The sequence below is a fragment of the Trichomycterus rosablanca genome, chromosome 6 (assembly GCF_030014385.1).
Source record: "Trichomycterus rosablanca isolate fTriRos1 chromosome 6, fTriRos1.hap1, whole genome shotgun sequence".
In the NCBI taxonomy this organism is placed as follows: domain Eukaryota; kingdom Metazoa; phylum Chordata; class Actinopteri; order Siluriformes; family Trichomycteridae; genus Trichomycterus; species Trichomycterus rosablanca.
The window spans coordinates 8,337,451-8,362,104 of record NC_085993.1 but is presented as its reverse complement, the minus strand read 5'-3'; the positions used below and the strand labels follow the sequence as shown (position 1 = coordinate 8,362,104).

The 24,654-nt window shown below is 39.6% G+C and overlaps 1 protein-coding gene across 1 annotated transcript; it reads left to right on the top strand.

Moving 5' to 3' along the window:
* Positions 1–83: 83 nt before the first annotated feature.
* pecam1b (platelet and endothelial cell adhesion molecule 1b) lies at positions 84–24,446 on the top strand. The gene is made up of 12 exons (XM_062997142.1): positions 84–153; positions 4,820–5,122; positions 7,514–7,798; positions 8,798–9,067; positions 10,349–10,627; positions 13,077–13,358; positions 13,510–13,788; positions 15,158–15,259; positions 19,368–19,424; positions 19,497–19,586; positions 21,350–21,406; positions 24,236–24,446. Exons 1-12 carry the CDS (start codon positions 84–86, stop codon positions 24,253–24,255), a joined length of 2,094 nt encoding a protein of 697 aa, XP_062853212.1. The 3' UTR covers positions 24,256–24,446.
* The last annotated feature ends 208 nt before the right edge of the window (positions 24,447–24,654 follow it).

Below are 24,654 nucleotides of genomic sequence, written 5' to 3'. Positions count from 1 at the left end.
ATATTCAGTTGATCTACATAACGACCAACACCGGCCCATTGCATAACAGTGGAACCGGCGATCAGGTCCATATGCAAATCACAATGACCGTTAGGTGCCGGAAGGAATGCCGGGAGCTGTACATCGGGGAAACTAAACAGCCACTGGCAAAACGTATGGCACAACATAGAAGATCGACCTCTTCTGGCCAGGACTCCGCGGTTTACACTCACCTTCAAGCCAGTGGCCACTTATTTAATGATGAAGATGTGCAGATACTTGACAAGGAAAAACGCTGGCCATCTATGTGAAGAGGAAACGACCATCCCTGAACGGGGGGGGGGGGGGGTTCTGAGAGTACATCTATCACCATCTTACATCTCCGTGATAGGAGCTATACCCCAATCATATGTGAAAGGCACACATAGAGATTTGAAGATAGTCCTAATCACCGGTTCCATTGCTCCATTCAACTGCATATAAGGTTAGGTTATTCACCAGCAGCTCAAACTGAAGAAGTCACTTGTGTCCAGATGAACTGATTCAACTTTGGATAGTTTTATTATCTGTACACTCCTGGACAAAATGGGCCAAACCCAAAATTCTTTTCAATGGTCCTTACAGCAAATCATTGGTCAGATAGTAAGCATGAGCAAGAGATTGTACTCCTGATACCTGCACCACCATTCATTGATCATCATTTCTCGATTTTTGCTCTGTATTTATAGCCTCCATGGCTGCTGAAATTAACCCTGGCTGTGTTCAGTAAGATTATTTGGCTTACCCAGTTAATAAACTAGTTGATTGAGTTACCAAGGGGCAATTACGTTATCACAAGGGTGATATGGGTGTAATGAACCTGATTTTCATATTGATATTAGGCCGCACATAGTGGAGCAGCTGTTTTGGGTGCCACATAGTTCCACAGACCTGGAGGCCTGGGATCAATTTTAACTTCTAGTTATTCTGAGAACTCAGTAGTACATTGGCTACTTTAAATTATCAGTTAGAATAACTGACTGGCACCATGTTTTCCCCCACCACACTGCGAATGAAGTGTGTCAGTCGTTCCCTTCCATAAGACCCACCCGTAAATCAGTGAAGTCACTTCAGTTTGGAACAGCCCAACAGATTGCTTCTTTGGGTGTTTTCCCATCAACGTTCCTTACATGGGATTCATGATTTCAAATGCACCACAGCTTCTCCTGCTCTGAAAATTCCACTCCGTCCCAACCCTGCACTCCACACTTCCTCAGGAAGCAGCCTTTACTTCCTGTCCAATTACCAGAGCAAAGGCTGTGCAGTGTGATAGCCAGTCAGAACAAGGTACACTCACCAACCCATAATCACACCAGCACACAAGCTTCTCGTACACTGTGGTCAGAAGTGGTCAGCCATGTGGACAATACGATGTTCCAGTTTCCTCCTCCTCCTTCTCACCTTCGTGACCTGTAAGGATTCACCTGTACCTCTAACTAACTGGAAATTGCTGGAATTGATTGTTGCACAATGAAAACTGTTTAATCTGATTGAATTTCTCTCTCTCTTTTTGATCTGATGATCTTCAACAGGTACGGAAGGCCAATCAGGTCAGTACATCAATTACTGATTTATGTTTATCCATGTGACTTTATGCCAATTAATAATTTTCTGTTGCTGTGTTTGGTGGACATTTCATTTTAAAAAATCACTGCATGTTACTCATGTCTCTGTTTTATTAAGATATTTGAGGAATTATAAATTAAGTGAGAAAATAAATTCATTCTCACTCAGAATAAAAGCCTGCACTGCAATTCTAACATTAACAGTTGTAAAAACAAATGAAAACAATATAAAAGTGCTGTTTTGAAATTTATTTGTTTTTAATTCAGATACCACCCAGACTATTAAGACGTGGGAATAACCCTGCTGGGGGAACAAAAAAGCCATAGTACTATAGCTGCCTGCTGGTTTATGATGGGCACTGCTGACTGTTCAAAACACAACAAATGTTGGTGGTATAAGTCTGGTTATGCTGGTTATGCAGATACCAGCTAACACCAGCAGCTTAAAGCAACACTCAACTGATGGATGAAATCATGGAAACTTAAACATATTTATCTAAAGGAGCACCAGCCTTTGATATTAATGTTTTCTCAAAGACAGTGGTAGCTAAGTGGTTATTGTACAGGACTAGTGCTTCAAAGGTCATTGGTTAGAGCCCCACCACTGTCAATTTGCCACTGTTTGACCCCTGAGCATGGAACTCAACCCTCAACTGCTTGCATTGTATTTAGTTGTGAGTTTAGTTGTATTTAGTTGTTAACTTTGGATATATAAAGGCAGTAGAAGAAGTGAACTTTTTCATTCAGGACAACTTAAATCTTTTTATCAAAGCTTTGTTGGGGATGTTGAAGCTTTACCAAGAAAAAAAATCTTCCATTTTCTAAAGAAATAAAATATGCGATAATGTTCTTTGCCGTCTGCACTTTAGAATGTTTCATAAAGCTTTAGAGATTGTTAAATCAAGAAATTAAAAAAATAACTTTATTCTAGTACTTTCAGCAGTAAGTTTGAGGGCGTTATCCTCCTAAACATTATTAAGAAAAAGCATTTGCACCACAAGCTGCACCTTTCATCATTATTTAATCACCAATTGAATTTTGGGCTCAGTACTGTCCCTAACATTTGGAGCAACATCGTAAGTTGAAAACATCCTTTGGCTTCTTCTAAACATGAATTAATCCAGATGTAGGACATCTGGTAAAAGTGGGTTCATTATACCGTACTAATTTTATTGTATGTATTAATTTGTCAATGGTTCAGGTTTTGTCCTCATTACACCACGTCTTATCTGTGCATTGGCCTTTAATAATAACGGTTTCTAATTTGCAGCTTTGTGATGCTCTTAACATTCAGGTTTTTTTTAGACTGGATCATAGAGGTGCTGAATTAATTTTGTGGGTATTTTGGCCAGTGTAATTTTAAGAATTGACCTTGTACAGAATAGTTTATCCCTGTCAGTGTTGTTTGTCCCTGTTAAACATACACTGCCATGGAATTCTGTTAGTTACCTTGTGCTGCTTAAAATTACACTAAGTAAAATGCTAATTGCTACTTTTTTGTGGGTATTACATGCTGTAAATTAGTTGGATTTACCTTATTGTTTACCTTACAATGTATTTTTTGGTTGGATCAATTTTATTCTGACTCATTCTGGCTTCTTTACTCATGTTAATACTGGCAGAGCATCTGAATCAATTATTTATGGGATCTTGTGATACATTATATGAACAAAAGGTATTGGGACACTGCTTCTCATTATTGAATGCATGTGTTTCAGCCACAACAAGATCTATAAAAACGTGAAGATAAGTTTAGTTTAAAGAAACTCCAGTGACCTGCACAAAGCTCTGACCTCAGCCCCACTGCCAACAGCTTTGGCATCAGTGTCCAGCCATACAAATGCTCATTTAACTGGCTGGTCACATTTTCCCACAGACATACTTCAAAATCGTAAGAAGTCCTGTTAAAAGATCATATGTGGGTTGTCTAATGAGCTCATGATCAGGTGTCCAAATACTTTTGGCCATGTAGTGTTTTTTTTTTAGGTTTTATGACTTTTTTTGACCTTGAACGTATTACCTCACTTGATCAGATGATGTGAACTTTGGAAAATTAGGTTCCACTACCTCAACTGGAATCTATGAAAACTTCTTGTTTTTATAAAAATTATACACGTGTTTAGCTTTTATCCTTCTGTTCTTGTGTTTTAGTGGGTTTATTGTTATTATTTTATCATTTTTATGACTATATGTTACCATAAACGTTTGTCTGTGTAAAAGTTGTGTATAAGAGTTTGGTTGGGTGGTGACTGGAGGTTTAAAATAACACCCATCCCTCACGACCTTCTCTGTGTGTGTTTGTTTAACAAACGTATTTCCTTCCCATCGTGGTGCCCATGTTTACTGGCGCCGGATTCGATAAGGCAGGAGGGGCAGCTAAACCAGCAGATAGAGAGGCACTCCGTCTAATGTCTCGTCTGATGCCCACCTTATCATCTTCATCTCTTTTTTCTTCTTCCTCTGTCTGTGCTCATGTGAACCAAGTTGTTTAATGTAGCTCAGACACCTAGTGCTCCTTGCTAACTATTGCCTCTTAGTTTTCTCTGAAACTCATTCTTTGTTTTGTGAACTAAATCATCATTTAAACAGTTCCTAAATTGCTTTTAACAGCTTCTGTTCACGGGATTGTTTACTGTTGCCAGAAATTTAGTAAAAAAATAAGACCATTGCCAAGTGTCAATTTTGCGCCTGGTTGGTGCGGCTTCACACATTAGAAGAGGCGTCTGCTAACCATTTACTATCAAGTGGCCTTTTTTGGCAAATAGCAGAGATCACCCAAGTGCATAGAAGAATTTACAGTGTCCAAATTGTAATGCAAAAAGGAGGATGTTTTGGTTAATTAGAACTTTTTCGATAGTTGCACATGAACACTTGAGCCAAAAATTGGCTCAAATGACCAACTAGGCAAATAAAAAATTACATTAATGGTTTTATATTGCTAACAATTTTGTCTGGGGCAAGTCTGATACGTAAACATATAAAAACTATTTTTTATGTAATTATTTGTATATATACACAAGTGGCACCAAATATAGTAAGACCTATGGATGCTCCTCACATGGGGCACCAATTATTGCTAATTACAGTGGTGCTTTGCAATAACACTGCACATTCGACTTTGTCTAGTTTTTTTATTGATTTTAATTGTATGATTTATCCTGTGAGTGGAGCATTTCTCGAGTTTCTTTTGTGTGAAACTCATCACTACATGCTCACTTGTCTGATTATCTTTGTAGGCCTACTCATAAAAGGAGTCACACTTAGTGTTGAGCCAGAGAACAAGGTGGAGCGAGGCTCGAATTTAAAGCTTACCTGCAATGCTGAAGTTAGCCATGCCTCTCACGCTGCTCCCACCTACAAATACAGCTTCTACAAGGACTTCGGAGAGGATGCTTTACACACTGAAGAGACCAATGCCAGCAAGCCGGGGCTGTATTACATCAATGAAGCACGGGCCTCCCACTCTGGCATGTACAAGTGTAAGGTGCTGGTCGAGGGTCTATCTATGGAAAGCTCTACTGAGGATATTATTGTTGAAGGTACAGTTCTCTTTCCTGTCTAGTTTTACAAACATACTTATTTGTTTGTATTTTGCATTTACACTCTTTTAAAATAAATGTTTTTACATTCCTAAATGTGTGTTTATTGGAGGGGGGGCATTGGTTTACACTTAATGTAACCAAGGAACCAATTTAAGATTACTTGTGCTTTGCAACATAATGCAATATTATGCTGGAAGTGGCTATTTTAAGATGCAAATGGTAAACAACAATTCTCAGACTGGCTGTGACATTCTAATCATGCCTGTTTGGTATTAGGGGAGCCAATTACAACAGCAGCCTGAACTGAAGACAAAGCACAGATTGGGTCAATGGATTCATGCTGTTTCTGCCACAATTCTGACCCCAATATCTGCATGTTGTAGCTAAAATTAGGATTGATCTGATTAGGCAACATTTTGCTGAACCTGTGCCCACTGTAGCCTTAGATTCCTGGCTGACAGAGGTGGAACCTAATGTGCTCACTTGATGTTTAATGCATTGGGCATTCTGAGATAGTCTGGAATGTATTAAAGCGTTCCTGATGGCTTATATCAGTGAGACCACGTGTTTCCACTCACTGGATGTTTTTAATCCTTCTAGTTATCAATTTGTATACCTTCTATATAAATCCTTAAGCTTTCAGTAGTTTCTGACTCACCAACAACTATGCCAAGCTCTCTATTTATTTTTTTCTTTATTTTGATGGGAGTTGTTAAGTTTATTTGAGTCTGCATAATTTAATGCATCATGCTTCTGCACATGGCTGTCTGATTGGATTTTTACTGAAATAGGCAGGTGTTCCTAATGAAGTGGCCAGTGGGTCTATGTACAGTATATTCTTCGCCCATATATCACCAATATATTCTTTTGTGTTGTCAAGTCATTTAGGTCTATGACTAGCACCTTGTTTGACACTTTATAATAAAGTGCAAAATTTGCTGTTGGCCAAATGATGACCTTGTGGTCCAAAAAGTCACAAATTTGTTTTGTCTGTCCATAGAAAATAAACACAAAAGGTTTGAGGATCATTTATGTACTTTTTAAACATTGTCAGACAAGCATTTATGTTTCTTCTGGTTAGCACTGGTTTCTTCAGTGATACTCCTACCATCCTGTGAAGGCTATTTTAGGAGAGTTTTATATTGTGGGATCATAAACACTAAACTAGAGACATCTTCATGTCCTTGTCAATGTTTTTTGAGACTTTCAGAAGTTGAGTTTTTAGAAAGAGCCAACCATATACTGGCTCTCACTGAGGTTCGTACAGAGCTGGCTGGTGACATTATGTATAAATAAAAATGCATGTCCACAACACAGTAATGTTTAGGGAGAAGTTCCTAATGTGTAGTCATGACTTAGTAATGTGTGGGAACAAGTAAATAAAGTCGTAGTCACAACTTGATAAGGCACGGGAACAAGGTCCTAATGCGTGGCCATGACTTAGTAAGGCGTGACAACAAGATCATTAAGTTTTGGCCACGAAGTAGTAAGATAGTGTACTATTCTTCGACCATAATTCGGACATAAAGCATACGGAATTGTATATACAACGATGAGGCATAACATTATGACCACCTTTGTAATATTGTGTTGGTCCCCCTTTTGCTGCCAAAACAGCCCTGCAACTGTGATGCACTGTGTATTCTAACACCTTTCTATCAGAACCAGCATTAACTTCTTCAGCAATTTAAGCTACAGTAGCTTGTCTGTTGGTTCGGACCACACGGGCCAGCCTTCGCTCTTCACGTGCATCAGTCAGCCTTGGCCGCCTATGACCCTGTCGCGGGTTTCCTGTTCCTTCCTTGGACTACTTTTGATAGATACTGACCACTGCAGACCGGTAACACCCCACAAGAGCTGCAGTTTTGGAGATGCTCTGACCTAGTCGTCTAGCCATCACAATTTGGCCCTTGTCAACCTTGCTCAAATCCTCACGCTCCCCATTTTTCCTGCTTTTTACCTGCATTTTTCAACTTTGAGGATAACATGTTCACTTGCTGCCTAGTATATTCCACCCACTAACAGGTGTCGTGATGAAGAGATAATCAGTGTTATTCACTTCACCTGTCAGTGTTCATAATGTTATGCCTAGTCGTTGTATGCTTTCATGGCTACTCTTTAGGATCTTGTTTACACATGTTAATATTGCATGACCATGAATTATTTTTATTTCTATGACATATCACCAGCGGGATTATGTAGGGTTTGACATATTCCTACAGCTTTTATAATATTTCCATAATGATATATCTCAAAAGCTTCTGGAATGTTCTGGAATGTTGTGCATTGTAACCCAGTGTTCCTGTAGGAACTTTAGAGCAACTGCTTGATCTTGAAGGTCAGGTTCAGGATGGATAACTAAACAGTTCATGATTTGAATTTATGCAGGTGGCATTATGACGCCAGTTTTGATTGTGAATAAAAGTCAGGTGACAGAGGGTGAGAATGTCAGCGCCATCTGCAAGGCGGAGGAAGAATCTGGCTCTTTGACTTTCTCCCTTAAAAATGGCTTGAAGGAAATCTACCGTGAAGAGACCACCAATGGTGAAGTACATAGAACCCTGTCCTTCACATCCAGAGGGACAGCCAGACTCACCTGCTCCTATTTCATAAATCTGGAAAGTGGCAGACTGAAATCGAATGACAGTAATGTGTTCAGCATTACTGTTCTTGGTAAGCAAATTTATTCATTCATTCATTCATTGTTCGTTTTACCTCTGGTCAGGGTCACAGTGTGTCCGATTCATTGAGCAAAAAGTAGAAAACATGGACCCGGACAGGTCAGCAATCCATCAGAAGACAGACACACAAACACATTTACACATTACAATAAGCCTGACTGCATTTTTTTAGACTTGTGAGAGGACACCGGAGCATCCGGAGGATACTTATGTGGACACAGGGAGAACATGCGAACTCCACACAGAAAGGGAGCTGGCCAGGAAACCAAACCCAGGCTCTTCTTGCTGTAAAGCATAATCCATCACACAGGACACATGGACAGATGACCTTACATTGTCCCTGAGTATTTTCTGATACAGAGAGTAGAATTCATTATTTTGTAGGTAACGGCAACTCGTCCAGGTCTGGACACTGTAGAACACCGCCACGTCACTATGCTACTACCACCATGTTTGCGTGTTATCAAGATTAGGGTTCAACCTCCTTTGAATTCTGCAGTCAAGAACATTGAATTTAGCTACGGCAAAATATATATGCTCTTCTTTAAATAGTTTTTGTGGATGATGAGTTGTTGCTAAACCCTAGGACAAACTACAGCAGGTCATCCAAGTATGGGCTAGTTTTTTAGTGTTTTAAGTTTCCTCATGTGGAGCTAACTATTCTCACTGTGGTTCAGCGGTGTTCCAGTCTTAAAACTGACTGTCACTCTTTTCCAAAAAAACTTTTCTCAGCTCTTCTGTCTTACTAACTTTGAATCCTAAGATTTTGACATGTTCCTGTAGAAAGGTGACTGCTACAGGTGATTGCTTGACAGTGAGTGATGAGTGAGTGACTGGATTTGAATTCCATAAAGCGGCTAAAATAAAACCCTTGGTTTACTTTATTATGGCTCTGTGCATTAATAACCACAGCTAACACATATGGCATTATTATGTCATATACTTCTTATGACACACGGTTCACTAATGTGGAATCATTTTTTTCATTCAGAACTAGACATCACATCGCGGATCGTAGTAAAGCCATCGACAGAAGTCACTGAGGGTGATACCATAAACATCAGCTGTACTGAAGGTCAAATAAACCAGAACTTACGGTCGGTCTCACTTCAGCTAGTTAAAGGATCAAAGATCCTCAAGCCTGACATGAAGAACAGTGAATACAGCAAAGTGGTCACGGCCGAGGATTCTGGGAAATACGAGTGTTTTTCTGTGATGAACAACATACAGAAAACGGACTCTGCAAACTTAACAATCAAAGGTATCAAATGATGTGAAATAATGTTGGTAACATCTTATTTTCTTATAAATACTCTACACAGCCAAAGGTATATGGACACCTGATCTAAGATTGAAAGACATCCCATTTTAAAACCAAGAGCATTAATATAGAATTGGCCTTTATTTTCATTTACAATTTTAAAGTGTGTCTGAGAGAATTTGTCTTTTGAGCAAAAATGGCGTTTATGACTTCAGGCACTGATGTTGGACAAGAAAGAATGGCTTACAAATGGTTTCAGTTCAGTCATACTGAACACATTTGGGCCAGGCTATGTCATCCAATAACACACTCCTAAAACTTACACAAGCGTGTAGGAAACTTTATATTAATGCACATGGGATGGCATGGCATACATTTGTTCATACACTGATCAGCCATAACATTAAAACCACCTCCTTGTTTCTACACTCACTTTTTATTTTATCAGCTCCACTTACCATATAGAAACACTTTGTAGTTCTACAATTATTGACTGTAGTCCATCTGTTTCTCTATATACTTTTTTAGCCTGCATTCACCCTGTTCTACAATGGTCAGGACCCTCACAGAGATGATCGCTCATCTATTGCTGTTTAAGTTGGTCATCTTCTAGACCTTCATCAGTGGTCACAGGACGCTGCCCACGGGGCGCTGTTGGCTGGATGTTTTTGGTTGGTGGACTATTCTCAGTCCAGCAGTGACAGTGAGGTGTTTAAAAACTCCATCAGCCAGCACAACACACACTAACACACCACCACCATGTCATTGTCACTGCAGTGCTGAGAATGATCCACCACCCAAATAATACCTACTCTGTAGTGGTCCTGGGAGAATCCTGACCATTGAAGAACAGGGTGAAAGCGGACTAACAAAGCATGCAGAGAAACAGATGGACTACAGTCAGTAATTGTAGAACTACAAAGTGCTTCTATATGGTCAGTGGAGCTGATAAAATGGACAGTGAGTGTAGAAACAAGGCGGTGGTTTTAATGTTATGCCTAATCGGTGTATATAGCATATTAGGATTAATTAATATTGCATATTAAGATGAGGAATCATTTAGATTTTTGGGTGGGAACTGATAATAATAATATGTAAATATTAGTAGTGAATTATATTTTGTCCATATAGTTTTGTCTCACTTTTGCTTTCTCCAACACTCACAATAAAAAAAACAAGGAATGCATTTCTGCTTATTTGTTTACATTCTTATCTTAATTGTAGTTTGATTATATCTGTTTGTAACTGCATTATAAATGTTTCTGCCCTCCGGTCTTGCAGAGTTGTTCTCTCAGCCCATATTGACCATAACCCCAGCCGAAGTGTTCGAGAAGCAGCAGTTTACTGTCACCTGCAGAAGCTCAGACTATGCATCAGAAAGAATCAGACCCAATGAAATAACGTACTCGATCTACAGGAACAACCTGAAGTTGATCTCTGGTTCAATCAACGGCATGTACAAAGGCGTGGCGGGAGCAGAGACCAATGGCAATTATTCATGTGTTGCTCAAGTGAGTGTCATCAATAAAACAAGCCACCAGAAGAGCTTCAAAGCAAAAGGTAGGATAAATCTTTCAAAATCCTCAACTGAACTGAACATTTTTTTATTTTGAAAATGATTAAAAGCTTAGCTGCTTTAATAAATTCCATTCAACATTTTTGGATGTGGTTTCAGTTGGTGAGTGCAAGAGTACTTTTTTTCTGAAACTTGGTTCTGCAGGTTTATCTACAATGATAAGCCAAAACGTTAGGACCACCACAAAAATGCATGGCAGTAACTATTTCATAACAATGGTGCATGTGAGGGTGAGGGATTATTAAATGTTGGGCTGATGTGGTTTTTCATAGTTCATGTATTTAATGCAGCAGATTTGATCAGCATAAAAACAAAGGGACTTGGCTAAGTCAAAATTGTTATGGCCAGACGACTTGCTGGAAGTATCTCAGCAGAAGCAAGGGATACTCACAAAAAGAAGCCACAAACTGCCGACAGGTTGTTGGGCAGCCAAGACTCATTGATGCCAGAGGACATGAAGGCTGTGGGTTCTGGTACAGACCAACTAAAGATCTACTGTGGATCAAACTGCAGATATTTTAATCCTGATGATGAGGTGAATGTGTCTCAACGCACAGTGCATCAAACCTATCACAGGCCAGTTAAAGTGCCCATGCTAGCTCCTGTCCACAACCATCGAAGCTGGACATCAGAGAAACGGTAGAATCTCAACAGGCCTGACGAATCCTGACTATTTTTTTTTCAAGATCATATGGCCGTTGTTTGGATCAAGTGTGCATTGTTTACTTGTGAATGAGTTGCATCAAAATGCACTGTAGAATGATCCAGCTCCCAACGTGTAGAAGATAAAGGACCTACTGGCGTTCTGGTCCCAGATACCACAGGACTCCTTCAGGTCTCTTGCTAAGTCTATGTATTAGTGGGTCAGAGTTGTTTTGACAGCAAATTAGGTGGGTGGTCCTGATGTTTTTGCCCATTAGAGTGTGGTTATTTATGTACAGTATATACAGGGGTTGGACAAAATAACTGAAACACCTGTCATTTTAGTGTGGGAGGTTTCATGGCTAAATTGGACCAGTCTGGTGGCCAATCTTCATTAATTGCACATTGCACCAGTAAGAGCAGAGTGTGAAGGTTCAATTAGCAGGGTAAGAGCACAGTTTTGCTCAAAATATTGCAATGCACACAACATTATGGGTGACATACCAGAGTTCAAAAGAGGACAAATTGTTGGTGCACGTCTTGCTGGCGCATCTGTGACCAAGACAGCAAGTCTTTGTGATGTATCAAGAGCCACGGTATCCAGGGTAATGTCAGCATACCACCAAGAAGGACAAACCACATCCAACAGGATTAACTGTGGACGCAAGAGGAAGCTGTCTGAAAGGGATGTTCGGGTGCTAACCCGGATTGTATCCAAAAAACATAAAACCACGGCTGCCCAAATCACGGCAGAATTAAATGTGCACCTCAACTCTCCTGTTTCCACCAGAACTGTCCGTCGGGAGCTCCACAGGGTCAATATACACGGCCGGGCTGCTATAGCCAAACCTTTGGTCACTCGTGCCAATGCCAAACGTCGGTTTCAATGGTGCAAGGAGCGCAAATCTTGGGCTGTGGACAATGTGAAACATGTATTGTTCTCTGATGAGTCCACCTTTACTGTTTTCCCCACATCCGGGAGAGTTACGGTGTGGAGAAGCCCCAAAGAAACGTACCACCCAGACTGTTGCATGCCCAGAGTGAAGCATGGGGGTGGATCAGTGATGGTTTGGGCTGCCATATCATGGCATTCCCTTGGCCCAATACTTGTGCTAGATGGGCGCGTCACTGCCAAGGACTACCGAACCATTCTGGAGGACCATGTGCATCCAGTGGTTCAAACATTGTATCCTGAAGGCGGTGCCGTGTATCAGGATGACAATGCACCAATACACACAGCAAGACTGGTGAAAGATTGGTTTGATGAACATGAAAGTGAAGTTGAACATCTCCCATGGCCTGCAGTCACCAGATCTAAATATTATTGAGCCACTTTGGGGTGTTTTGGAGAAGCGAGTCAGGAAACGTTTTCCTCCACCAGCATCACGTAGTGACCTGGCCACTATCCTGCAAGAAGAATGGCTTAAAATCCCTCTGACCACTGTGCAGGACTTGTATATGTCATTTCCAAGACGAATTGACGCTGTATTGGCCGCAAAAGGAGGCCCTACACCATACTAATAAATTATTGTGGTCTAAAACCAGGTGTTTCAGTTATTTTGTCCAACCCCTGTATATATATACAGTATATGTCATAAAGTATTTGCCCTATAAAGTATTTCTTTGGTTTCTGCATATTTGTCTCACAGATGTTTTGGATTTTCAAACAAATTATGGAAAAACATTAAATTTAAGTAATGCAAAGACTTAAATCGTAGGTGTGACTGTGCAGATCAAATCTAGATCATGGTCTGGCTGACACAAAACATCTCTCATTTCATTTTTTTCTAGTTCTTGTCTCCAAACCTATCATCAAGGTGGTTGGGTCGGTGATCCTGGGAAACCCTTTTCAGATTGAGTGTCATTCACAGAACGGGAGCCTTCCCATCACATACACCCTGAAAAAGGCCAGTGAAGTGCAGGGCCAGAAGAAGGTGTCAGGACCATCAGAGCGTGCCCGCTTTACTGCTCTTTTATATTCTGAAAATGAAATTAATGACTTCAGATGTGAGGCGCAGAACAACGGTCTTCATTCTGTCCATCTGAGTGAATCTCTGACTGCTCAGGTTACAGGTGAGCTAGATGGCTAATTTCATACTAAATTTTTTAAATATCACTAAACCTATAAATAAAATGTGTGATTTTCCCTTAACTGTTCTACTTGTATTTATTGCCAATTAATAATTATTATTTAAATGATGTATTGCTTTATTTCTTCCTTCAGTTCCCGTAGGTAGGCCGCTTCTCACGATTGCTCCTGATCCCAACGACATCACCGAAAACCAAAATGTCTTCCTAATATGCAGCATTGGAAAAGGAACCCCACCCATCAGCTTCAAATGGTACCATAATGGCAGCAGTAGTCCGATACACAGCGCTACAGTGATGGCTAATACTTCATCATACATGCTGCGTTCCGTGAGTAGCGTAGACAGCGGCAGGTACCACTGCGAAGCCCTGAACAGCGACCAGGAGCAGATCAGCAACCAAGTCTACATGGCAGGTTAGGTAACTCCTCATTTATCATTTTCTTCATTTTAATAGGTGCCTTCTTTATGTCTGTATGTTTTAACTGTTCTTAGAGATTTTTAGTATGCTTCAGATCAGGACTAAGGAAGGAATCTTATCAGAAATCCACTGTTTTCATTTTGGGGTGTTGTGAGAGTATGTTTTTAAGTCATTACCCGGCTGTCGAAGCCCTGTGACTAAGACTCTGGCTGCGTCCGAAATTGCATACTTAAACAGTACGTTCTAGATTCAAGGAAGTATGCACTGCTCAGCCGGTAAAGCAGTAAGCTTTTTCAGTACACAAGTATGCAGCTTCAGATGTACTACGTCCGCCATCTTACCAACGCCACGTGATGCATGACGTTACACTGCCGCAGTTATAACAATTTTAAAAACAGACAAAATTTATTCTGTAGTTCTCCATAAAGCTACTAATAACATTTACTCAGGGTTGTACGCAATAATAAAATTTTTAATTTTTGTCTTACACTTGTAAACAACCAACTCTCTGCTTTCCACCATCTTTCAGCTCCAGTTGAATTATGGGATACATTAGCGGACCGCAAGTGTGCATCGTTTGCATACTCAAAAATGACTGCCCATAAAGTAGGACATTTGGGTACTTTTCACGTACTCTTTAATGTATACTACGTATTCGGACATACTAACCGCTCTCGTGTACTGCTTTCGCATACTGTTCAGTATGGAAGTATGCGATTTCTGACGCAGTTACAGTTTTCTGACACAGGGCTGTAAGTTTCACCCCATAATATCATAAGAGTCCTCTGTTTTTATAGTGGTCTTACAAATACAATACAAAGTACCCAGTGGCAAAGGCAGAAAAGCAACCCATAGTAAACATAGTGTTCTATTCTGGAAATATGAGCTTCATGTTTACATTACACAAAATTAGGATATCAGAGAAAGGAACCTTTCTATCATTAAAAATAGCTTTACCAGAAAATGTATCTAGTTCCATTGGCAGTTGAACAACAACAAAAAAAAAATAAAAACAATGTGCAAAAACACAGTAAATGGTTGCTGCAGATCCCATTCCAACATTCTGAAATTAATATGGGGTTGGGGTCAGGGCTTTGGAGGTGCCCTGCCATATATCAGTGCCCAGCCATACAAATGTTCTTTAGACTGAATGGGCACAAATTCCCAAAGTCTATTTTAAAAGAGCAGCTGTTTTATAGTTGAAAAAAATCACATAGATGTCCATCTATTTTAATACAATTAGATTTTTTAATTGGGATGTCCAATAAGCTCATGATCATGTGTCTAAATACTTTTATCTATATAGTGTACCTGTAAATGCTACATCTTTTAACGAATGGTTTACCTTTCTTGTCTATCCACAGTGAGAATGGCCCACTGGAAGATTGGCTTGATCGTTGGCTTGATCATCATTGTGTGTTTGCTATGTCTGGCCGGCCTCCTGATACGCTACAAGGCTAAGCGAGGTAGAGAGAGCTACACACCACCTAGTGTGTCTCTAGCCCCCCATGCCTGACCCTCTTCTCAACAAATTCCCCCTCTTTCATCCTCTCTCTGTCACAGGTAAACGAGAGACTGTGGTCGAGCTCACAGTGTGAGTTGCTTGCTTCTTCGCTTCTCACAGATGCTCTGTAGGGACAGAATGTTAGCCTGTCATGCTAAGAACATTTATAGCCATAGTTAGTGGGGAGCTAATTTAGTCAGCAGTGTACTATAAGGCATCACCCACTGGTAAGCTAGCTTAAGGTATAGTTACTGTTGTGCTAATTCACCTAGTGCTGTACAGTTTGCTGCTCATTCACGCTACAGTAATTAGCATGTGCTAGCAGGAAGTAGATAGACAGATAACGCTAATTTAGCATGCTTTACAACCTCCCTAAAACATGTACCTTGAACAAGATTTTGGATTCCCATGACCCAATATTATCATTTTACCATTTTTTCAGGGTCCCATTACCATATTACCAGGGCTCTTTGTTTTCATAAACTATCCATATTTTCTGGGCTATTTATTAGTCATACATTCCTAAGGTCTAATATTACCAAGATTCTTTATTCCCAAAGTTTACATAGAGTCCTATGTTACCAGGGCCCCATATTACCATGATTTAAAAATTTCAGGATCATATAATGTCATTATCCAAAATGTAAATGGTTTTATATTTACATGGTCCTGTATGCATATGGTCCTGTTGCTTTATATTCATATTGTCTTATATGTATACGGTCATCTTGGAGCCCTGTGTTTCAAAATTCCTATATCCCAGGGCACTGTATACCCAGGTTCTATGTTTCCAGGTACGCATATTCTAATTGGAACTGTATAACTGGGGTCAGGTTCCCAGTGTCCAATATTTCAGGGATCTTATATTCCCAGGGTTGCATATTCTGAAGGTCTCATATGTTCAGGCTACTATACTTCCAGGGTACTATATCCCAATGGTACTTTAGTTTCCAGATATCAGGGTACCATATCTATAGGATCCTATATTCCCAGAGTCCTGATCTTGTAATGCAGCATAATCCCAGTGTTCTTCATTCTTTCCCTGGTCCTATACTCCAGGGATTCAGTATTTCCAAGATCTTGTGTAACCATACATGTCCACGGTACTTAGGTCTTAGGTCATGAGGCCATGGGGTCACCACAGGTCAAATCTTAAATATCTTTTAGGTGAAAAGTGCATTATCACTATGCGATCCTATGCTATGTAACACATTGCGGGAAGTATATTAACTAGCTGGACCTTAGAGCTTGAGAGCAGGGTGAGCTTCACTGTACAGCTTCTAGCACTGAGCTTTGCTTTCACCTGTAGCAACATCATGGGACCATTCATCCCCAAAAATCTTATTCCAGACGGAGCGCCACAACTTCACACCAAGGAGATAAGAATGACGAGTGGGACGCAAGATGATCTGCCGTTCCTTTCTGTTGGCTGGAATAACGGAATCACCTGCAGAATCCTGCAAGAAGTGTAGAGAAGGTTCCAAAGGAAAAACAAGAACTCTTCAGTATTTCTGAAATCTGTGCTCCATGTGCTACTAAACTGACAAAAGCAGAAAGGAAGATAAATTAATTTAACTACATTTTGCAGATAAAAATACAAAAGCAGAGGATTGAACCTCATTCAACTTTTTGCTGATGGCTGCCTTTTCACTTACAGTTCAGGGTAAAAGGTTACACACGCTTGTAAGAGATATTTATATCACAACATGTTTAATAATAGTTTTTTTTCTGACACTGAGTCATTAGAACAAATACTTTTTCTGTCCAAAAACTTGCCAAAAGTATATGGACACCTGACCAGGAACATTAACATCGAGTTAATCCTTCTTTACCCTCCATATTTCTGGGACGGCTTCCTGCAAGACTTTGGATTGTGTCCGTGAGAGATTGACTCTATTCAGTCAATGGACCCAGTGAGGTCAGACCCTGGCTTGCAATTTAAGTTCAATTCATCCCAAAAGTGTTGAGTCAGGTTGAGACCAGGGCTCATGTCTTTATAGACCTTACCTTATGCTGAAATAGAAAGGGAATTCCCAAACTGTTGCCCCAATGTTAAAAGCAGATAATTTACTTTATATTATTTTAATCCACCTGTTAGCAATGGATTTGGCAGAAGTAACTGAATGTAATCTTTAGGAGAGGTGTCCACATACTTTTGACCATGTAGTGTATTTTTGTAAATTTGTTATGTTTTCTCTGCCTGGTTCATTTGGATGTTACTGTAGCATATACATCATCAGCAAGGTTATGTGTGTATATATTTTGATCTACTCAGAGATTGATGAAAAAACAGTAATAAATATTGCAATTTTGGAAATTATTCTTGCATGGATTACTCATTAGCTTATCACCATCATCATTTTCATGTTTAACTACTGCTTTATCCTGGTCAGGGCTGCGGTGGGTTCAGTTTTCTTTAGAATGACTGGGCAAAATTTACTTATACACCTGAGAACTGGACGCCAATCCATCAAGGGATGGAACCTCAGCCATAGCCATTGGCCGTCAGACATAGCCAGTCATGTCTGTATGTACTGTAGATCAGAGAGCAGAGCTGGGCTTTCACACCCTGGATCCCAGTGGTAGTCGTCTTGCGTAATTTACCACTACATCACCCAAGCACCCTAGATTGTTAGAATTTTAATTTTATGTCACATTTTATAATTGTCTATGCCTAGAGGGTAGGTGGGGTGATCGAAGCCCAGCGATACATTGCCGTCTTGTCCGGGGTGTGTTACTGTATTGCACCAAGTGGTTCTTGGGAAAGCGGACCCACCTCAACTAGACCAGGATAAAGGAGTGGTAAAACATGGCAGTAAAATGAAAATGGCTCGGATGCCAATACATTTGCTCATGACTTGCAGTGATGTTAGTGAATGAATTCTACAGGTGGGGAAACTCTACTAATTACTGCAAAGAGGAAGATGTGTAGTCCAAACAGCCACTTCCTGTTTACATTCCTGCTCCAATCTTCTAACCCAAACTGAAATGTCCAGCATTCAGCATTTACCCAGGATTGTCTGGATTGTTATTCTGTAATTGCTCCAGAATTTCATCGTTTAGGATCTTGTGTTGTTTCGAGCACTCTTTTGTTCTTCTAGAACTGCTTGATGTGTGATGTTATTTTTAAACCCTACCACAATTAAATTTTACAATGTTAGAATGTTCATAATGAAATGATTTTTTTTTTCTTTTGCACATTTATTCTGTGTACATGTGTGTTACACACAGCTCTGTGATTTGGATTGAGATTACAGAATAGTAGGTATTCTAGCATTATACTGGAACTCCATGATCAGGTGGTTATTCCTAAAATCCAACCACTGGCAATGTTATTTGATTGCAATGTTCTAGAACTTCATTATTATGATTATTTATTCTACAACAATATATTTTAATGATTATTGGAACCATGCAATGATTTTCCAATTGTGTTATACATTTGGGTTTAAAGTTTTAACTGCCGTTAGCTTTTATTGTGACTCCAGAAAGATTTCAAATAGATTCAGGACTTTATAGTGAATCTAGAGCTCATTTCATTTAGAAATAAATACTTGAGCTTTTTTTTGTTTGGTTGAAATTAAGTATTGCTGAATATTTGATACCTAATTTGATTGACATTAAGATATTATGGATCCAGTAAATGTATTTGGTTTGAATCAGGTCAAACTAAGTCACTAAACAATTCTGTAGTTTACTAAAAATCTAGAATTCTGTTTGATTTAAATGATTTTTTACAAAGCGTCTATAACAAATGAGAATTGAAGTCTGCTCATTAATGAAAATCCAGAAACTAAATTCAGACTCCAGAACTCTAGAACTTGGATTAAAGACAGTATTGTATACTGAAAATATGAATATGTTAATATATAAATATTACATAATATTTTATATATATATATATATACAGTATATATTATGTAATATTTACATATTAACATATTCATATTTTATTTATATATTAATATATTTATAATAATGTATTTCAGTTGTCATTTGTATTATTATTTCTCTAGATTATATATGATTTCTATAGGAAGCTGATTTTTGTGCTGTTGTGTTTTCTGTAGTTGGAATGGCAACCACCAATGGAGCAGGAATCTGGAGTGAGAGACCTCCAGTTTCTGGTAAGTAGAACTTATTCATATCTGTGTTAATAACGTGAGTGTGTTAATAATGTGTATTTTTATTTTTAACAGACTCCATTGAGGCAGTAGATGTGGATCGACCTGAAGAACCTAATGTGGAGTATACAGAAGTACTGCATCCTCAAACTGACCCAACACGAGGTAAATGAAATGATTATTGTTATCATCATCATCATCATCATAGCCATTACACACAAGTTCAGTCAAAAGAGCTTTTGTATGATGGTCAATTCTAGTTCATTCCAAAGCTGTTCAGTGTGACTGAGGTCAGAGCTCTGTGCAGGTCACTGGAGTTTCTTTAAACCAAACTTTTCTTCATGTCTTTATAAAGCTTGCTGGAACAGGAAAGGGCCTTCCCTAACCTGTTGCTAAAAAGTTGGAAGCATATCATCATTGGAAGTGATTCATTTTACTTTTAGCAATTGTTTAGGCTGAAACAAATGAATTCACAAATTAGAATGGGTGTCTCAATTCTTTTGTCCAAATAGTGTACATACAGAAGATGGACTGATTTTTCTAAACAGTGAGTGAGTGAGTGAGTGAGTGAGTGAGTGAGTGAGTGAGTGAGTGAGTGAGTGAGTGAGTGAGTGAGTGAGTGAGTGAGTGAGTGAGTGAGTGAGTGAGTGAGTGAGTGAGTGAGTGAGTGAGTGAGTGAGTGAGTGAGTGAGTGAGTGAGTGAGTGAGTGAGTGAGTGAGTGAGTGATCCTTGCCATTCTGTCCAGTATGAAGATTTTTTTAATAGCAGAACCAATTGTTTGGTCAAAAACAGGGTTACAATTGTGTCTTAATTCCAGTTTAGGTAGGTCAGTGTCTTTTAATTTCTTTGATCATTGTACTGTCCTTTTATCTCCTGATAAGAGTAAATTCATTTCCTGTGAGGGCTCGGACCACTCTTACACTCCTATTAAAGCAGGGTGTGGTCCTAGATTAACCGAAGCATCATTCACTGTATAAACAGGAAGTGCCAAGCTAATCACTCCAGAAGAACCACATCATTCCCAAAAGTCTGTGGTTAGCTTTTATATAGTACATAACTGACGATAATCACCGAGGCTTCCATTAATACTGATTATCATCATTTACAGATAAAGGCGAAGCACATACCAGACAAGTGTTTTTATGCATAACATCTCATTCCAAAACCATGAGCATTAATATGAGTTGTGTCTCTTTATGGCTAGAACAGGCTCCACTGTTATGGGAAGCCTGAAGTTTTTCTGTGCATTTAGTCTAAAGAGCGTTTTTGAGGTCAGGCACTGATGTTGAATGAAAAGGCCTAGCTCACAATAAACGTTCCCATTTATCCTGTGGGTGTTCATCGGGATTCAGGTCAGAACTCTGTGCAGGTCATTGGAATTCCTATGGATCTTGCTTTGGGACAGTGGTACAGTCATTCTGGAACAGGAAAGGGACTTTCCCATAGTGTTGCTACAATGTTAAAGGTATGTAATTTTATACAGTTTTTAGCAGTGGGTGTGGCCGAAACACTTTACCTTAATGCCAAGATTTTGTGTCTGTGTGTGTATTTATACACGTGTCTAGCCACAAGAGTTGCTAACAGGTGTAATAAATCAATTATTTAAAGGAATTTTATGGCTCCAACTTTTCAACAACAACTTAGGGAAGGTCTTTTCCTGTTCCAGCATGACACAAAGCATTGCACAAAGCAAGCTCTATAAGGACATGAAGAAAAGTTTGGTTTAAAGAAACTCCAGTGACCTGCACAAAGCCCTGACGTCAGTCCCACTGAACAGCTTTGGAATGAACTGGAACATCAATTGAGGCTTTTTTGACCAACATCAGTGTCCATCCATACAAATGATCTATTATTATTATTATTATTATTTACTTTATTATTGGTTTTATTAATTAGTTTCTGGATATTTCTGTTTCTCTTTCTTCAGTTCCATTAAGGAAAAATACAGATACAGTATACAGTGAAGTTCAGACCTCTCCACAAGGTATACCTTATTACATATAAACGCACACACATACACACAGCATAAAAGCGAAGAACAATATGAGTGTTTGAACAATGCTTTAGAAGTAGTTTTAAAGACTCAGCTCACTCCTCTACGTCAAATCAACTTCCTGTTTCTGTTCTCTGGAATGTCCTGTTTGCTAAATTTCCAACATTTTTTACAGGTGTTGTCAGGTTTATTAATTAAACAGACCAAAGTCCCAGGGCAAAAATCACTGGATGCCAAGTGGGAGATGTTTTTCAAGCCTAGACCCTTTCATGACTTTCTGATATATTTTAGTATGTTATTGTTATTAGAATTACTCATTTGTCTAAGTCTGTCCAGTACATATCTGTTACCTGACTGGCATTGCATCAAAACTCATATCTAGGAGCTGGTGAGCCCACAAGATGGTGCCAAGTCAGCATGTTTGGCTGAATCTTATCAGGTTACACGGGTGACACAAACCTCAACCTCCAGGCCTTGTTCCTGTGTTATGTCCCAGTGACCTTTAATTTGGCACGCTTTGAGCGGAAGGCTGTTATAGGATCATTTTTTGTCTGGCCTCTTCCTTCAGATCAGTTCAGCTGGGGTGATCCATTAATCTTCTGGTCTCAAAATACTGTGGTTTAGTGAATTGAAAGTACACAAGTCCTTTCACCGCAGCAAGATCACGATTACAGTTTGAAGTTTATAGTTTTAAGGCATATTTTAAAACCTGTAGCAACCGTTTAGGGTAGGACCTTTCCTGTTCTAGCAGGACTATAACGCTGTCAAAACACAAGGTCCAAAGTAAGTTTTGTATAAAGGAACTCCAGTGACCTGCACAGAGATCTGGTCTCTGAACTTACTGATCACTTTTGGAACGAAGTGGAATGTTGATTGCAATCCAGGCCTTTGCCTCTAACATTAATGCCTGACCTGAAAAGGCACAAATTTCCAAAGGCCTTTTTGGAAAACCTGTGGAAAGCCTTTCCAGGAAGATGAATTAGAATAACATATATGGTTTTGGAATGGGATATCCAACAGGGTTACGATCATGTGTCCATATATTTTTGGCCATATAGTGTACATGATGCACAGTTAATAATAAAAGTGATCAAATTGAAAATGTGCTAAACCTACATCAGTTTGGACACCACAACATTTATTAGAATCAGCTTTTACTTGAGGTATATTGATAAACACGTTTAGTCTTATTTGACAGATGAAATTCTGAACAGTTCTCCCCTTTGATCTTCCTACTCAGTGACCTTTAGGGGAGATAAATCAGAGAAAAGAGGTAGACAGAGGGTTTGAGGGAGTGAAATCGGAGGAGGGAGTCAGACTCTTACCTGGGATGAGTGTAATAGGAAGGGTGGATTCACTGATGTTTGGGGAAATGACCGATGACACAGTCTGACTCATTACACTCGTTTACATCAGCAGACCTTTTATGTCTTGTAAGTTGTGAAGTGAGCTTTAATGAATCAGACTTGTTTGCCCATCACATCCCACCATCCTTAAGCCATTCCTGTATGTTCTCTGCAGTGTGGCAGGGCGTATTATCCTGCATAACAGTTCCCAAAGCATCACAATGCCCCCACCTACTTTCCATCTTTCTCTAGTGCATCCTGGTACATCCTGATGCATGTCTTACCCACAAAACCCAACCCGTCTGTCCACGTGATGTAAAAGGAAACATGAATTATCAAACCAGGCCACCTTCTTTCACTACTCCGTGGTCCATTTCTGATACTCACATGCCCATTGTAAGCGTTTTTGGCATTCTGATTGGTTTGCGGCTACACAGCCCCATACGCAGCATCTAACAATGTCTCCTTATTTATTATTTATCTGTACTAGAGTAAGGAAGTGTTTACTAAGGACGTACCTCAGTAAGCTGCTCTGGATGAGAGCATAAACTATAATTACTGTGTTATCTTACAAGTAATTATGCAGCTGGGAAACTGACAACTGATTGGGCGGCACGGTGGCTGAGTGGGTAGCACTGATTCCTCACAGCAAGAAGGTCCTGGGTTTGATCCCCAGGTGGGGCGGTCCGGGACCTTTCTGTGTGGAGTTTGCATGTTCTCCCCGTGTCTGCGTGGGTTTCCTCCGGGTGCTCCGGTTTCCTCCCACAGTCCAAAGACATGAGGTGAATTGGAGACACTAAATTGTCCATGACAGTGTTTGATATAATCTTGTGAACTGATAAACTTTGTGTGTAATGAGTGACTACCGTTCCTGTCATGAATGTAACCAAAATGTAAAACATGATGTTAAAATCCTAATAAACAAACAAACAAACAAACATAACTGATTAAAGAGAAACTATGTGGCAAAAGGTGTGTGGACAAGATTGTTGGACACCCCCCCCCCCCTTCCTCTTCCCCATTCTTTATTATTTTGTGATCATTCTATTGGAAAGGCTTCATATAAGATTTTAGATGTGACTGTGGTAATTTCTGCCCTATTACATTAGCTGTCTATTGTGGTTAAGGTCACAGCTCTGCACAGGCCACTGGGGTTCCTCTATAATAAGTTTGTCAAACCATATCTTCAGGGACACAGTCACACTGGAACAGGAAAGGGCCTACTCCAAACAGTGGCCACAAAGATAAAAGCAATTTTGGAAGTATTTAATTTCATGTCATTGATTTTATGGTTCCAACTTTTGGTTTCTGGGTATAGAAGAAGTGCCGGAGGACAAGGCCTGGGTGTGAGGGGTCAGTTATGGTTTTCTTGCTTTCTTTCTTATTCTTTGTGAGTAAATACTTTAGGAATTTTACATTATAATAAATTTACAATAATTATAACATGATTGTAAGAGTCTTGCTCTGTTCCTAGGATCTGACAAAGAGTTTTGAACTGAGTCGGTGGAGAGAATAAGATCTTCAGCTCACCATCCTTCAGTCCTTCTCACTGCACCAGTTTCTTACTGCACCAGAAAGCCTCACACCACAACAGTGCTTGTGTTATTTTAATTAAATTTTTTTAGTACAGTGTACATTTTCAGGTACTAAAAGTGTTTTGCAATAAAATTACTAAAGAATTAAAATCATGCATCAGTGTTTTCTTACTACATCAGCAGAGAGTGTAAACAATTAACAATTGCGTTCGGTTGGCACAGCAACTAGTTTGCATCTCAAACTCAAAAGTTTGAATCTTGACTCCACTACCGGCAGACCAGGCACCTATATGGACAGTGATTGGTTCATCTGTGGGAGGGAGGGAGTGCCAGAGGGGATTACTCATGACCGCTGCAA